The 18,243-nt window shown below is 44.4% G+C and overlaps 1 protein-coding gene across 1 annotated transcript in view; it reads left to right on the top strand.

Moving 5' to 3' along the window:
- The window catches only part of LOC106603463 (DNA repair protein RAD51 homolog 3), a 32,082-nt gene extending 14,098 nt beyond the window's left edge, over positions 1-17,984 (top strand). The window contains exon 10 of the mRNA XM_014197185.3: positions 17,612-17,984. Within this exon, the coding sequence (XP_014052660.1) occupies positions 17,612-17,737 (126 nt within the window). The 3' untranslated portion in view covers positions 17,738-17,984. The remainder of the gene's footprint in view (positions 1-17,611) is intronic.
- Positions 17,985-18,243: the final 259 nt, after the last annotated feature.

The following is an 18,243-nucleotide window of genomic DNA, read 5'->3' as shown; positions in this document are numbered from 1 at the left end:
TCTGGAGTGCTAGAGTGCACTCTGGGAGTTCGTAAATTCAGAGCGTTTCGCTCTCGGAGCTTTCAGAGCACACACTCATTACTTTTTTACATTGCTCAACATTTTCTTAACATTTGTCATAATTGGTTAAAGCAATGAATTTGTATCCGCTTTCATCGGACTTTGGCAGCATTTTCTGCCATTTTCTTCAAATCTGAAAATGTTGTGAAGCCACGCCCATTTTCTGAATTGCATTATGGGCCCTAAATGCACAGAAATAGTGTCCACTGCTTGAATAATTCGTATTTTGGCGAATTTTAGTACGACATCCGTGAACTTTTGGAATACTAACTATATTCATAATATGACCAATAAGCATACTATATACTCAATTTCCATCACAAATAGTACGGTTAATATGAGTATTTGAACACACCTATTATGTTGATGTATGACTGTGTATAATAAATACTGCAATGCCAACAGCTGTGGTTGAATTGAGCTTTAACACTCTTAATCAAAGTTTATTTGTCACGTGCACTGAATACAACAGGTGTAGACCTTACAGTGAAATGCTTACTTACAGGCTCTAACCAATGGTGCAAAAAAAGGTATTAGGTGAACAATAGGTAGGTAAAGAAATAAAACAACAGTAAAAAGACAGGCTATATACAGTAGCGAGGCTTTAAAAGTAGCGAGGCTACATACAGACACAGGTTAGTCAGGCTGATTTGAGGTAGTATGTACATGTAGATATGGCTAAAGTGACTATGCATATATGATGAACAGAGAGTAGCAGTAGCGTAAAAGAGGGGGTGGTGGGTGGGACACAATGCAGATAGCCCGGTTAGCCAATGTGCGGGAGTACTGGTTGGTCGGCCCAATTGAGGTAGTATGTACATGAATGTATACAGTGGGGGGGAAAAAGTATTTGATCCCCTGCTGATTTTGTACGTTTGCCCACTTACAAAGAAATGATCAGTCTATAATTTTAATAGTAGGTTTATTTGAACAGTGAGAGACAGAATAACAACAAAAAACACATGTCAAAAATTTTATAAAATGATTTGCATTTTAATGAGGGAAATAAGTATTTGATCCCTCTGCAAAACATGACCTAGTACTAGGTGGCAAAACCCTTGTTGGCAATCACAGAGGTCAGACGTTTCTTGTAATTGGCCACCAGGTTTGCACACATCTCAGGAGGGATTTTGTCCCACTCCTCTTTGCAGATCTTCTCCAAGTCATTAAGGTTTCGAGGCTGACGTTTGGCAACTCGAACCTTCAGCTCCCTCCACAGATTTTCTATGGGATTAAGCTCTGGAGACTGGCTCGGCCACTCCAGGACCTTAATGTGCTTCTTCTTGAGCCACTCCTTTGTTGCCTTGGCCGTGTGTTTTGGGTCATTGTCATGCTGGAATACCCATCCACGACCCATTTTCAATGCCCTGGCTGAGGGAAGGAGGTTCTCACCCAAGATTTGACGGTACATGGCCCCGTCCATCGTCCCTTTGATGCGGTGAAGTTGTCCTGTCCCCTTAGCAGAAAAACACCCCAAAGCATAATGTTTCCACCTCCATGTTTGACGGTGGAGATGGTGTTCTTGGGGTCATAGGCAGCATTCCTCCTACTCCAAAAACGGCGAGTTGAGTTGATGTCAAAGAGCTCCATTTTGGTCTCATCTGACCACAACACTTTCACCAGTTGTCCTCTGAATCATTCAGATGTTCATTGGCAAACTTCAGACGGGCATGTATATGTATTCTTGAGCAGGGGGACCTTGCGGGCGCTGCAAGATTTCAGTCCTTCACGGCGTAGTGTGTTACCAATTGTTTTCTTGTTGACTATGGTCCCAGCTGCCTTGAGATCATTGACAAGATCCTCCCGTGTAGTTCTGGGCTGATTCCTCACCGTTCTCATGATCTTTGCAACTCCACGAGGTGAGATCCATCATGGAGCCCCAGGCCGAGGGATATTGACCGTTCTTTTGTGTTTCTTCCATTTGCGAATAATCGCACCAAATGTTGTCACCTTCTCACCAAGCTGCTTGGCGATGGTCTTGTAGCCCATTCCAGCCTTGTGTAGGTCTACAATCTTGTCCCTGACATCCTTGGAGAGCTCTTTGGTCTTGGCCATGGTGGTGAGTTTGGAATCTGATTGATTGCTTCTGTGGACTGGTGTCTTTTTTACAGGTAACAACTCCCTTTACTTCCCTCATTAAAAATGCAAATCAATTTATAACATTTTTGACATGTGTTTTTCTGGATATTTTTGTTGTTATTCTGTATCTCACTGTTCAAATAAACCTACCATTAAAATTATAGACTGATCATTTCTTTGTAAGTGGGCAAACGTACAAAATCAGCAGGGGATCAAATACTTTTCCCCCCCACTCTAGTTAAAGTGACTATGCATATATGATAAACAGAGAGAGCAGCAGCGTAAAAAGAGGGGCTGGGGTTGCACACAATGCAAATAGTCCGGGTAGCCATTTGATTACCTGTTGAGGAGTCTTATGGCTTGGGGGTAAAAACTGTTGAAGCCTTTTTGTCCTAGACTTGGCACTCCGATACCGCTTGCCATGCGGCAGTAGAGAGAACAGTCTGTGGCTGGGGTCTTTTGACAATTTTTAGGGCCTGACACCACCTGGTGTAGAGGTCCTGGATGGCAGGCAGCTTAGCCCCAGTGATGTACTGGGCCGTACGCACTACCCTCTGTAGTGCCTTGCGGTCAGAGGCTGAGCAATTGCCGTACCAGGCAGTGATGCAACCAGTCAGGATGCTCTCGATGTTGCAGCTGTAGAACCTTTTGAGGATCTCAGGACCCATGCCAAATCTTTTTAGTTTCCTGAGGGGGAATAAGCTTTGTCGTGCCCTCTTCATGACTGTCTTGGTGCGTTTGGACCACTCTAGTTTGTTGTTGATGTGGACACCAAGGAACTTGAAGCTCTCAACCTGCTCCACTACAGCCCCGTTGATGAGAATGGGGGCGTGCTCGGTCCTCCTTTTCCAGTAGTCCACAATAATCTCTTTAATCTTAGTTACGTTGAGGGATAGTTTGTTATTCTGGCAACACCCGGCCAGGTCTCTGACTTCCTCCCTATAGGCTGTCTCGTCGTTGTCGGTGATCAGGCCTAGCACTGTTGTGTCGCCTGCAAACTTAATGATGGTGTTGGAGTCATGTCTGGCCATGCAGTCATGGATGAACAGGGAGTACAGGAGGGGACTGAGCACGCACCCCTGGGGAGCTCCAGTGTTGAGGATCAGCGTGGCAATGTGTTGCTACCTACCCTCACCACCTGGGGGCGGCCCGTCCGGAAGTCCAGGATCCAGTTGCAGAGGGAAGTGTTTAGACCCAGGATCCTTAGCTTACTGATGAGCTTTGAGGGTACTATGGTGTTGAACGCTGAGCTGTAGTCAATGAATAGCATTCTCACATAAGTGTTCCTTTTGTCCAGGTGGGAAAGGGCAGTGTGGAGTGCAATAGAGATTGCATCATCTGTGGATCTGTTTGGGCGGTATGGGTTCTTGGGCACAGGGACTATGGTGGTCTACTTGAAACATGTTGGTATTACAGACTTAATCAGGGACATGTTAAAAATGTTAGCGAAGACACCTTCCAGTTGGTCAGCACATGTCCTGGTAATCCGTCTGGCCCCGCAGCCTTGTGTATGTTGACCTGTTTAATGGTCTTACTCACGTCAGCTATGGAGAGCGTGATCACACAGTCGTCCGGAACAGCTGATGCTCTCATGCATGCCTCAATGTTGCTTGCCTCGAAGCGAGCATAGAAGTGATTTAGCTCGTTTGGTAGGCTCGTGTCACTGGGTAGCTCGCGGCTGTGCTTCGCTTTGTAGTCTGTAATAGTTTTCAAGCCCTGCCACATAAGACGAGTGTCGGAGCCGGTGTAGTATGATTCAATCTTAGCCCTGTATTGACACTTTGCCTGTTTGATGGTTCGTCGCAGGGCATAGCAGGATTTCTTGTAAGCTTCCGCGTTAGAGTCCCGCACCTTGAAAGCGGCAGCTCTACCCTTTAACCTGTTTAGGATAGGGGGCAGTATTTTCACGGCCGGATAAAAAACGTACCCGATTTAATCTGGTTATTACTCCTGCCCAGAAAGTAGAATATGCATATAATTATTTGATTTGGATAGAAAACACCCTCAAGTTTCTAAAACTGTTTGAATGGTGTCTGTGAGTATAACAGAACTCATATGGCAGGCCAAAACCTGAGAAGATTCTATATGGGAAGTGCCCTGTCTGACCAATTCTTGGCCTTCTATAGCCTCTTTATTGAAAATAGAGGATCTCTGCTGTAATGTGACATTTTCTAAGGCTCCCATAGGCTCCCAGAAGGCGCCAGAACGTGGAATGATAACTCTGCGGTCCCTGGGCGGAAAACAGTAGGGGTTTTGGGAAGTGGTCGTTCTGAGAACAATGACACTGGGGCGCGCGTGCATGTTAAAACTCCATTTTCTATTTTGAACGGATACAACGTCTCCCGGTTGGAATATTATCGCTACTCTATGAGAAATCGCATAAAAATTGATTTTAAACAGCGTTTGACATGCTTCGAAGTACGGTAATGGAATATTTTGAATTTTTTTGTCACGATATGCGCCGGCGCGTCACCCTTCGGATAGTGTCTTGAACGCAAGAACAAAACGCAGCTATTTGGATATAACTATGGATTATTTGGAACCAAAACAACATTGGGTGTTGAAGTAGAAGTCCTGGGAGTGCATTCTGACGAAGAACAGCAAAGGTAATCCAATTTTTCTTATAGTAAATCTGAGATTGGTGAGTGCCAAACTTGGTGGGTGTCAAAATAGCTAGCCATGATGGCTGGGCTATCTACTCAGAATATTGCAAAATGTGCTTTCACCGAAAAGCTATTTTAAAATCGGACACCGCGATTGCATAAAGGAGTTCTGTATCTATAAATCTTAAAATTATTTTATGTATTTTGTGAACGTTTATCGTGAGTAATTTAGTAAATTCACCGGAAGTTTTCGGTGGGTATGCTAGTTCTGAACGTCACATGCTAATGTAAAAAGCTGGTTTTTGATATAAATATGAACTTGATTGAACAAAACATGCATGTATTGTATAACATAATGTCCTAGGAGTGTCATCTGATGAAGATCATCAAAGGTTAGTGCTGCATTTAGCTGTGGTTTTGGTTTTTGTGACATTATATGCTAGCTTGAAAAATGGGTGTGTGACTATTTCTGGCTGGGTACTCTCCTGACATAATCTAATGTTTTGCTTTCGTTGTAAAACCTTTTTGAAATCGGACAATGTGGTTAGATAAAGGAGAGTCTTGTCTTTAAAATGGTGTAAAATAGTCATATGTTTGAAAAAATAGAAGTTTTGGGATTTTTGAGGTGTTTGTAATTCGCGCCATGCTCTATCATTTGATATTGGTGAGGCGTTCCGCTAGCGGAACATCTAGATGTAAGAGGTTAACTCATGTTGCCTGTATCCATGGCTTCTGGTTGGGGTATGTACGTACAGTCACTGTGGGGACGACGTCCTCGATGCACTTATTGATAAAGCCAGTGACTGATGTGGTGTACTCCTCAATGCCATCGGAAGAATCCCGGAACATGTTCCAGTCTGTGATAGCAAAACAGTCCTGTAGTTTAGCATCTGCTTCATCTGACCACTTTTTTATAGACCGAGTCACTGGTGCTTCCTGCTTCAATTTTTGCTTGTGAGCAGGAATCAGGAGGATGGAGTTGTGATCGGATTTACCAAATGAAGGGCGAGGGAGAGCTTTGTACGCGTCTCTGTGTGTGGAGTACAGGTGATCTAGAATTTGTTTTCCCTCTTGTTGCACATTTAACATGTTGATGGAAATTTGGTAGAACTGATTTAAGTTACCCTGCATTAAAGTCTCCGGCCACTAGGAGCGCCGCCTCTGGGTGAGTGGTTTCCTGTTAGCTTATTTCCTTATACAGCTGACTGAGTGCGGTCTTAGTGCCAGCATCTGTCTGTGGTGGTAAATTAACAGCCACGAAAAGTATAGCTGAAAACTCTCTAGGCAAGTAGTGTGGCCTGCAATTTATCACAATATACTCTACTTCAAGTGAGCAAAATCTAGAGACTTCCTTAGATTTCGTGCACCAGCTGTTGTTTACAAATATGCACAGACCGCCCCCCCACGTCTTACCGGAGTGTGCTGTTCTATCTTGCCGGTGCGGCGTGTATCCAGCTAGCTGAACATCCATGTCGTCAGGTCCTGAGCGCTCTGGAGCAGGTTTTCATCAAGGATCTCTCTGTACTTTGCTCCGTTCTTCTTTCCCTTGATCTTGACTAGTCTCCCAGTCCCTGCCGCTGAAAAACATCCCCACAGCTTAATGCTGCCACCACCTTGCTTCACCGTAGGGATGGTGCCAGGTTTCATCCAGACGTGTCGCTTGGCATTCAGTTTGAGGGTTTTTGGTGACAAGCCGAATTTCTTCAGCCTCCTGAGGTAGCGCTTCTTCACCACGCTGTCTGTGTGGGTGGACCATTTCAGTTTGTCCGTGATGTGTACGCCGAGGAACTTATAACTCTCCACCCTCTCCCATCAATGTACCCTGTTGATAGCTGATGCTAGGAGACAGTACCCTGTTAATACCTAGTGCTAGGAGACAATAGCCCTCCAGCATCCAGTTTCCGGATGCTGGAGTGAGTTGTCGTGCTGCACCTTGCTCCGCGGGTAATATTACATTTCATTACATTACATTGGAACGATTTATTAGTGTATTGTTAGCTAGCTACATAGTTGTCTCTGCTGTCTTTGTATCAAGGATTAAGGTGTAGCTCTGAGGAACTAACAAGGTTAGCTAGCCAGCTGTATTCGTTCGTGCCATTTTCGAAAGGGCGTCAACACCATAACACCACAGCTAGCTAGCCAACTTTACCAATTAGCAGTACTGTAGAAACTATATACATTACAACGGAACAATTTGACTAGTGTAATGTTAGCTAGCTACATAGTTGTCTTTGTATCAAGATAAAGGCGTAGTACAGAGTAACTATCGAGGTTAGCTAGCCAGCTACATTTTCTAACATAGTCAACAACGCGCCCACTGCTAGCTAGCTAGCTAACCCTACCAGCTAGCTGTATCAATTTTAGTCAATAAGATTTTTGCAACGTAAGCTTAACTTTCTGAACATTCGAGATGTGTAGTCCACTTGTGTAGCTAGCAGGACTGACTTTGTGTTAGCTAGCCAACGTTTAATTACTTCTGCGTTATGAACTAGACACAGACACGAATTATCCATTGGTAGCTTGTTGTTACCAAGTATTGGTGCTAACCGTGTGTTATAGGATGCTAGCATGCTAGTTAGCCACGGCGTCATAGGACACGGTGCACTAGGTGGGTTTTCACAGAAGAATACTGTACCAAGTTATCTAGCGGAATAAACTAAGTTTATGGAAACATTGAACCACTGTAGTTTACATCAATTTTAATTTCTAGTGGTAGCTAGAAAAGTTATATTTTAGCGTTTGGCAGTGAATTGTTAGTGAGGGAGGCCCTGCTCTCTCGCTTCCCCAGTTGTTTAGTTAATTTTCATGCCAATCTCCTTTGCATTAGCGTAGCCTCTCCTGTAGCCTATCAAGTATGTGTCGGTCTATCCCTGTTCTCTCCTCTCTGCACAGGCCATACAAACGCTTCACATCGCGTGGCCGCTGCCACTCTAACCTGGTGGTCCCTGCACGCACGACCCACATGGAGTTCCAGGTCTCCGGCAAACAAGGCAGAGTTCATCTCAGCCTATGCTACCCTCCAGTCCCTCGACTTCTTGGCGCTGACGGAAACATGGATTACCACAGAAAACACTGCTACTCCTACTGCTCTCTCCTCGTCTGACCACGTGTTCTCCCACACCCCGAGAGCATCTGGTCAGCGGGGTGGTGGCACTGGAATACTCATCTCTCCCAAGTGGACATTCTCTCTTTCTCTCCTGACCCATCTGTCTATCTCCTCCTTTGAATTCCATGCTGTCACAATCACTAGCCCATTCAAGCTTAACATCCTTACCATTTATCGCCCTCCAGGTTCCCTTGGAGAGTTCATCAATGAGCTTGACGCCTTGATAAGTTCCTTTCCTGAGGATGGCTCACCCCTCACAGTTCTGGGTGACTTTAACCTCCCCTACATCTACCTTTGACTCATTTCTCTCTGCCTCCTTCTTTCTACTCCTCTCCTCTTTTGACCTCACCCTCTCACCGTCACCCCCTACTCACAAGGCAGGCAATACGCTTGACCTCATCTTCACTAGATTCTGTTCTTCTACTAATCTCACTGCAACTCCCCTCCAAGTCTCCGACCACTACCTTGTATCCTTTTCCCTCTCGCTCTCCTCCAACACTACTCACTCTGCCCCTACTCAGATGGTATTGCGCCGTCGCAACCTTCGCCCTCTCTCTCCTGCTACTCTCTCCTCTTCCATCCTATCATCTCTTCCCTCTGCTCAATCCTTCTCCAACCAATCTCCTGATTCTGCCTCCTCAACCCTCCTCTCTTCCCTTTCTGCATCCTTTGACTCTCTATGTCCCCTATCCTCCCGACCGGCTCGGTCCTCCCCTCCTGCTCCGTGGCTTGACGACTCATTGCGAGCTCACAGAGCAGGGCTCCGGGCAGCCGAGCGGAAATGAAGGAAAACTAGCCTCCCTGCGGACCTGGCATCTTTTCACTACCTCCTCTCTACATTTTCCTCCTCTGTTTCTGTTGCTAAAGCCACTTTCTACCATTCTAACTTCCAAGCATCTGCCTCTAACCCTAGGAAGCTCTTTGCCACCTTCTCCTCCCTCCTGAATCCTCCCCCCCCCCCCCCCCCCTCCTCACTCTCTGCGGATGACTTCGTCAACCATTTTGAAAAGAAGGTCGACGACATCCGATCCTCGTTTGTTAAGTCAAACGACACCGCTGGTCCTGCTCACATTGCCCTACCCTATGCTTTGACCTCTTTCTCCCCTCTCTCTCCAGATGAAATCTTGCGTCTTGTGACGGCCGGCCGCCCAACAACCTGCCTGCTTGACCCTATCCCCTCCTCTCTTCTCCAGACCATTTCCGGAGACCTTCTCCCTTACCTCACCTCGCTCATCAACTCATCCTTGACCGCTGGCTACGTCCCTTCCGTCTTCAAGAGAGCGAGAGTTGCACCCCTTCTCAAAAAACCAACACTCGATCCCTCCGATGTCAACGACTACAGACCAGTATCCCTTCTTTCTTTTCTCTCCAAAACTCTTGAACGTGCCGTCCTTGGCCAGCTCTCCTGCTATCTCTCTCAGAATGACCTTCTTGATCCAAATCAGTCAGGTTTCAAGGCTGGTCATTCAACTGAGACTGCTCTTCTCTGTGTCACGGAGGCTCTCCGCACTGCTAAAGCTAACTCTCTCTCCTCTGCTCTCATCCTTCTAGACCTTCTAGACCTTTGATACTGTGAACCATCAGATCCTCCTCTCCACCCTCTCCGAGTTGTCCGAGTTGGGTATCTCCGGCGCGGTTCACTCTTGGATTGCGTCCTACCTGACAGGTCGCTCCTACCAGGTGGCATGGCGAGAATCCGTCTCTGCACCACATGCTCTCACCACTGGTGTCCCCCAGGGCTCAGTTCTAGGCCCTCTCCTATTTTCGCTATAAACCAAGTCACTTGGCTCTGTCATATCCTCACATGGTCTCTCCCATCATTGCTACGCAGACGACACACAATTTATCTTCTCCTTTCCCCCTTCTGATAACCAGGTGGCGAATCGCATCTCTGCATGTCTGGCAGACATATCAGTGTGGATGACGGATCACCACCTTGAGCTGAACCTCGGCAAGACGGAGCTGCTCTTCCTCCCGGGGAAGGACTGCCCTTTCCATGATCTCGCCATCACGGTGGACAACTCCATTGTGTCCTCCTCCCAGAGTGCTAAGAGCCTCGGCGTGACCCTGGACAACACCCTGTCGTTCTCCGCTAACATCAAGGCGGTGACCCGATCCTGTAGGCTCATGCTATACAACATTCGCAGAGTACGACCCTGCCTTACACAGGAAGCGGCGCAGGTCCTAATCCAGGCACTTGTCATCTCCCGTCTGGATTACTGCAACTCCCTGTTGGCGGGGCTCCCTGCCTGTGCCATTAAACCCCTACAACTCATCCAGAACGCCGCAGCCTGTCTGGTGTTCAACCTTCCCAAATTCTCTCACGTCACCCCGCTCCTCCGCACACTCCACTGGCTTCCAGTTGAAGCTCGCATCTGCTACAAGACCATGGTGCTTGCCTACGGAGCTGTGAGGGGAACGGCACCTCCGTACCTTCAGGCTCTGATCAGGCCCTACACCCAAACAAGGGCACTGCGTTCATCCACCTCTGGCCTGCTGGCCCCCCTACCTCTGCGGAAGCACAGTTCCTGCTCAGCCCAGTCAAAACTGTTCGCTGCTCTGGCACCCCAATGGTGGAACAAGCTCCCTCACGACGCCAGGACAGCGGAGTCAATCACCACCTTCCGTAGACACCTGAAACCCCACCTCTTTAAGGAATACCTGGGATAGGATAAAGTAATCCTTCTAACCCCCCCCCCCCCCCAAAAATGATATTGATGTACTATTGTAAAGTGGTTGTTCCACTGGATATCATAAGGTGAATGCACCAATTTGTAAGTCGCTCTGGATAAGAGCGTCTGCTAAATGACGTAAATGTCATTCAGCCACGATTCCGTGAAACATAGGATATTACAGTTTTTGATGTCCCGTTGGTAGGATATTCGTGATCGTACCTCGTCTAGTTTATTGTCCAATGATTGCACTTTGGCGACTAGTATTGACGGTAACGGCAGCTTTTCCAGGCATCCAGCTCTTTGTCCTCTGTACCTGCGTCACTTCCTCTTGCAAATAACGGGGATGTCGGCCCTGATGGGTGTTTGGAGAATGTCTTGTTTGTTGAAGAAAAATTCTTTGTCTAATCCAAGGTGAGACTATTTTAGAATAGGCTCATCCATCTCCACACCCCTATGAACTAGAGGTCGACCGATTATAATTTTTCAACACCGATACCGATTATTGGAGGACCCAAAAAAGCTGCTACCGATTAATCGGCCGTTAAAAAAAAAAAGAAAAAAATTTTATTTTTATTTTTTTTAATATTTATTTTTTAAATGTTGTTTTTTTAAAGAAATTATTATTTTTTATTAATTTTTTGTTGATGTTGTAATAATGACAATTACAACAATACTGAATTAACACTTATTTTAACTTAATATAATACATAAATACTATCAATTTAGCCTCAAATAAATAATGAAACATGTTCAATTTGGTTTAAATAATGCAAAAACAAAGTGTTGGAGAAGAAAGTAAAAGTGCAATATGTGCCATGTAAAAAAGCTAACGTTTAAGTTCCTTGCTCAGAACATGAGAACATATGAAAGCTGGTGGTTCCTTTTAACATGAGTCTTCAATATTCCTAGGTAAGAAGTTTTAGGTTGTAGTTATTATAGGAATTATAGGACTATTTCTCTATACGATTTGTATTTCATATACCTTTGACTATTGGATGTTCTTATAGGCACTTTAGTATTGCCAGTGTAACAGTATAGCTTCCGTCCCTCTCCTCGCTCCTACCTGGGCTCAAACCAGGAACACATTGACAACAGCCACCCTCGAAGCAGCGTTACCCATGTAGAGCAAGGGGAACAACTACTCCAAGTCTCAGAGCGAGTGACGTTTGAAATGCTATTAGCGCGCACCCGGCTAACTAGCTAGCCATTTCACATCGGTTACACCAGCCTAATCTCGGGGGTTGATGGGCTTGAAGTCATAAACAGCGCAATGCTTGAAGAATTGCGAAGAGCTGCTGGCAAACTCACGAAGGTGCTGTTTGAATGAATGTGTACGAGCCTGCTGCTGCCTACCATCGCTCAGTCAGACTGTTCTATCAAATATCAAATCATACTTAATTATAATTTAATAACACACAGAAATACGAGCCTTTGGTCATTAATATGGTAGAATCCGGAAACTAAAATTTCGAAAACAAAACATTTTTTTCTTTCAGCGAAATACGGAACCGGTCCGTATTTTATCGAACGGGTGGCATCCCTAAATCTAAATATTCCTGTTACATTGCACAACCTTCAATGTTATGTCATAAGTTATGTACAATTCTGGCAAATTAATTACGGCCTTTGTTAGGAATAAATGGACTTCACAGTTCGCAATGAACCAGGCAGCCCAATCTGCTGTATATACCCTGACTGCTTGCACGGAACGCAAGAGAAGTGACACAACTGCCCTAGTTATAAGAAATTCATGTTAGCAGGCCATATTAACTAAATATGCAGATTTAAAGATATATACTTGTGTATTGATTTTAAAGAAAGGCATTGATGTTTATGGTTAGGTACATTGGTGCAACGACAGTGCTTTTTTCGCAAATGCGCTTGTTAAATCATCACCCGTTTGTCGAAGTAGGCTGTGATTCGATGAGAAATTAACAGGCACCGCATCGATTATATGCAACGCAGGACACGTTAGATAAACTTGTAATATCATCAACCATGTGTAGTTAACTAGTGATTATGTTAAGATTGATAGTTTTTTATAAGATAAGTTTAATGCTAGCTAGCAACTTACCTTGGCTTTTTGCTGCCCTCGCGTAACAGGTAGTCAGCCTGCCATGCAGGCTCCTCGTGGAGTGCAATGTAAGGCAGGTGGCTAGAGCGTTGGACTAGTAACCGGAAGGTTGCAAAAACGAATCCCCGAGGTGACAAGGTAAAAATCAGTTTTTCTGCCCCTGAACAAGGCAGTTAACCCCCGTTCCTAGGCCGTCATTGAAAATAAGAATGTGTTCTTAATCTCAAAAATACCGATTTACCTATTGTTATGAAAACTTGAAATCGGCCATTCTGATTAATCGGTCGACCTCTACTATGAACCAACAGTATAGACCCTACTTTGGTATCTGTCCTTCTGTTAGCTGTGTTATGAAAGCATCCATTTATTAGGGGCTTTGTGAGTAATCAGGTTGTACTAATGGTCAAGCTCTGCCTCACCTGTGCTGTTCTTTCATTTAATGCCAAGCAAGGCCACTTGTGGTGAGGTTGGCAAGTTGTCTGCTCATTTCAACCACTATTGGCTTTGTGACAGAGTTCCCTTTCACAAAACCCCAATTCTGTTCTACTGCAATCATGTGGAAAGAAAGCCAGGTCCACTTGGAGTTAGGGCTGTTGTGGTGACTTACCGCCACACCGGCGGTCACAAGCCAGGAAGGCAGTCAAATTCCACATGACCGTTTAATCACTGTTATTAGGCTTCTCCAAACTCTGATGCTGCTAGTCATTTAGTAGCCTACCAAACTGCCTGGTACTCAGCACTCTATTGTCCCTCTAATCACTTTGACATCAACGCAAATGAATTTGAAAATCTAATCAAACCCTTCATGAGAGCCCATGAGCTCATGTTGTGCAACATTTCTATAGGCTATGCAATTATGTGAGAAAACAGTGATGGCCTCTAATAAAAAAAAGGATGATCCCATGAGCTTTCCATAGGCTAGGCCTACTATTTATTTCTCAGCTAAACCATGGGGAAAAGCATCCTCCATTCACTATTTAAGTGCATAGATGACATGCATTTTTTTCCCTGCTGGCCCTGTTTCAATACAGGTGCATGATAAGTGTAAATCAAAACAAATGTCATACGTGTATGTAAAGACAAGATTAAATCAAGAATAGTCTGATGGGTGACGTATCACTTGTGAATTATATATTATCATTTGTGAATGATGCCAAGCATAAACAATGCCTTTTTTATTTATTTATTTATTTTGTGACTTGTTCTAATCATAGTTGCACACCTCATGTAGCCTTGCCCATAGGCCTATATGTTTTAATAATGTTTATCACAAGTAAAGTGGCCAAATAACTAATTCAAATTAAGCACGTTTAATCTGCTTTACAAGGGGTGTAGAGTTTAACTGGCATACATAAGCAGCGAGTTTTTCAAGTTTGGGGAAGAGAATTTTAACCATGAAAATGCACCTTTTATAATAAAAGCATTACATGCATAACTGCATTTGCGGTCACTTTTGATGACGGTGTTTTCCGTTATTGGAACATTTGGGTTTATAGCCTACTAACGTGTGCATTGCTGCACTTGTAGTATGAAGAAATAGCCTAATAGTTTATCAATATTCTAAGCTAAATGTTCTGTTGCGTCAGCCACATTGCATTAAGTTGGAAAAAAAAATATTATGCTAGTGGTTATATTAATTTGGGATCTATTGTATCCCACAACTGTCCCAGAATGTTTTGGATTATTTATTTATTGCACAGAATAGAAGAGGTCAACTTTTGTACTATGGGGGATAGTAGAATGACATTGGTTAGTGCTTTTGCTGTTCGTTAGGCTTACTCATCTTGTTGGCAGACAAAGTAAATGTGGATAGTTCTTCAAATATCTTCAATATGCACCTCGGAATTGGATAAGGACGCGCGCAGTTGCGTGATCACGTGACTGAGAGCCATGTGAGTGAAGGGTGTTTCGGTTTGCGCAGCACACTCAGGGAGAAGTATGTAGCACCAAACAGATTTTTTTTTTATGGTGCATTACAGCCACAAAGGGGATGCCGCTGTGAAATTCGAGGCATTATCAAATGCTTGTCAAATTGTGAATGAGAGACTTGATGTCTGTACAGCTTGTGCAAATTACAAAGCAGAGCTCATGCCTTTCAAGCAACGTTTTTAAAATCATCATTAGTCTCATGCAGCCTTACAATGTATTCAAAATCAAAACATACAGCCTAACGTTTGTAGAACAACTAAAGTTACATTAATTACTCTAAATTAAGCATATAGGATTACATATTTATTTATTACCGCTCAACACAGAATAGCCGCATGTGCGCAATCCCTCAAATCGTTTTGGAGAAAATATTTGTATTTTATACAGCTTTGATCAATTGGATTCTTCATACTATAATATAAAATAGTTCCACGGAATTATAAGAAAATCTTGTCTACTAAATGAACTAGTACAGTCCACAGCCAGGACCTAACATAAGGACAACTCAGAGTATGCAATTATTTCCTTCTGAAATAGACTACATTTTCTTCATATCATTCTTCTTTAGACCTGTGTAAAATAAAAAATGGATTTTAAAATGGCATGTAGGCTATGCGTGGAAGACAGATGCTAAATGTGTTTGTTAATTTATAGTCAATTACCGTGATACCGACAGTTATTTGCTTGACAATCACTGCCACAGCCCTACTTCGAGTCAATTCAAATTATATTCACATTCTGTATCGGCAGGACAGTTGAAAAGTTACACCTTCTGGCTGAGGATTTTAATGCAGGGAAACTGAAATCTGTTTCACCTAATTTCTTCCAACATGTCTCCAGTGCAACTAGAGGTGAGAAACTCTAGATCACTTCTACTCTACACAAAGAAATCTGACCATAACTCCATCTTAATTCGTGCATACAAGCAATAACTCAAACAGGAATACCAGTTATGCGCTCAATACGGAAGTGGTCTGATGAAGCGGATGCTAAGCTACAGGACTGTTTCACTAACACAGATTGGAATTTGTTCCGGGATTCATCCGATGGCATTGAAGAGTTTACCACAAGTCACCCCTTCAGTAATAAGTGCATCGACAACGTTGTCCCCGCAGTGCTCATACATACCCTAACCAAAAGCGATGGGTTACAGGGAACGTCCGCACTGAGCTAAAGGCTAGAGCTGCCGCTCTCAAGGAGCGGGACCCAAATCCAGCCGCTAATAAGAAATCCCGCTAGGCCCTCCGACGAACCATCAAACAGTCAGTGTCAATACAGGACTAAGATCGAATCCTACTACACCAGCTCTGACACTCGTCGGATGTGGCAGGGCTTACAAACCATCACGTATTACAAAGGGAAACCCAGCTGCGGGCTGCCCAGTGATGCAAGCCGACCAGACGAGCTAAATGTCTTCTATGCTGGCTTCTAGGCAAGAAACACAACCATGCATGAGAGCACCAGCTGTTCCAGACGACTGTGTGATCACGCTCTTTGTAGTCTGTAAAACCTTTAAACAGGTTAACATTCACAAGGCCACAGGGCCAGACAGATTACTGGGATGCATACTCGGAGCATGCACTGACCAGCTGGCGCGTATCTTCACTAACATTTTCAACCTCTCCCTGACCCAGTCTGTAATACCCATATGTTTCAAGCAGACCTCCATAGTCCCTGTGCCTAAGAACGCAAAGGAAACCTGTCTAAATTACTATCGCCCTGTAGCATTTGCATCTGTAGCCATGAAATGCTTTGAAAGGGTGGCCATGGCTCACATCAACACCATCGTCCCAGACACCTTGGACCCACTCCAATTAGCATACCGCCCCAACAGATCCACAAATGATGCAATCTCTATTGCACTCCACACTGCCCTTTCCCACCTGGACAAAAGGACCATCTACGTGAGAATGTTGTTCATTGACTACAGCTCAGCATTCAACACAATAGTGCCCTCCAAACTCATCACTAAAGTAAGGACCCTGGGATTAATCACCTCCCTCTGCAATTGGATACTGGGCTTTGACGGGTCGCCCCCAGGTGGGGGTAGGCAAAAACCCATCTGCCATGCTAAACCTCAACACGGGGGCCACTCAGGGGTGCGTGCTTAACCCCCCTCCTGTACTCCCTGTTCACCCACGACTACGTGGCCCCACATGACTCCAACACTATCATTAAGTTTGCCGACTATGCGACGGTGGTAGGCCTGATCACCGACAACAGGGAGGAGGTCAGAGGCCTGACAGTGTGGTGCCAGGACAACAACCTCTCCCTCAACGTCAGCAAGACAAAAGAGCATGCCCCCATCAACAGGACTGTAGTGTTTGGACCTATCATGGTCCAAACCTACCAGATCCTCAAAGCTCTACAGCTGCACCATTTGAGAGCATCTTGACTGGCTGCATCTCCGCTTGGTATGGCAACTGCTCGGCATCCGACCGCAAGGTGCTACAGAGAGTAGTGCGTACAGCCCAGTACATCACTGGGGCAAAGCTCCCTGTCATCTAGGACCTCTACCAGTCACTCCGACTACCTCGTACCCCAGTACACTGACTCTGTACAGGAAACTCCTTGTATGTAGCTTTTATATAGCCTCATTATAGTTTTGTTACTCTTTTCTTCTATTTGCTAATATTCTAACTGCATTGTTGGGAAAGGGCGTGTAAGTAAGCACTTCATGGTGAAGTCTACACTTGTTGTATTTGGCGAATGTGACAAATAAAATGTCATAATCTAAACCTACTTTGTGGCTAGCACTACAAATCGCCATAAAACACACAGAAAATACTGAGCTGTGGAAGAAAAAGCTCAGACCTGCAGAGCAATGGAAGGTATTGGACCCCATAGTGAAACATCATGTACCAGCCACGTAGAGCACTATTAAAGTTTCATAACATATCTGACGTTTCTTATGGTTATGTACTTTTAAAAACCTAATTTCTACATGTCAGTCATATTGCACCTTGAAATATGTTATTACTTTAAATGATTTTATATTATGATTTTTGTTCTGTTAACTGATTATACAACCCCGCTGAGGGAATAAATCGTTATGCTTTGTATTTGGCCAATTCCTCACTCCCAGGGTCAAGGCTTTCGAGACGCGCCCCCCTCAGACCAACCAAAGGCCTCAGATGACCCCTCTGTGAGAGAATCGGGAAGCTTGAGCAAGCGTCCCCGGATGGAAGACGACCAATCTACAAGAAAGTAGGGAAACGAGTGGTTTTAGACCATGAATGTGAAATATTGTTTTGTTTGAACGGTATTATACTTAGAACAAAAACCCAATATACTCTTGTCTGCACAGTTTGTTGCTGAATATTTTTGCTCAACACAATGTACAGTATTTACACTGAGTTGAAATACAATATTTGCCTCTGTCAATAGCTGCCCTGTAATTACTGCATGTTATACTATCATGTACAGGTAACTGCAAAAATAAAGGAAACAAACACCAACATAGTGTCTTAATAGGGCGTTGGGCCATCACAACCTGCCAGAACAGCTTCAACACGCCTTGGCATAAATTCTACCAATGATTGTATATATTGTAGGAATGGACAAAGCCATTAATCACGTGACACCATTAATTCCTATGTGAAGACACAAAAGCGCATTGAAGACAAATTAAGTCGGTTAAGATGGCATTGCATAGAGGCATAACATGCTCAGTTTGAGTTGCTCCAGGAAGTGCCGTTGCAGGCTAGCTCAGTGCTG

Source organism: Salmo salar, chromosome 04 (genome assembly GCF_965601325.2).
Source record: "Salmo salar chromosome 04, fSalSal1, whole genome shotgun sequence".
In the NCBI taxonomy this organism is placed as follows: domain Eukaryota; kingdom Metazoa; phylum Chordata; class Actinopteri; order Salmoniformes; family Salmonidae; genus Salmo; species Salmo salar.
Note: the sequence above shows the minus strand (reverse complement) of the source record. Positions and strands in the feature narration are given on the sequence as shown.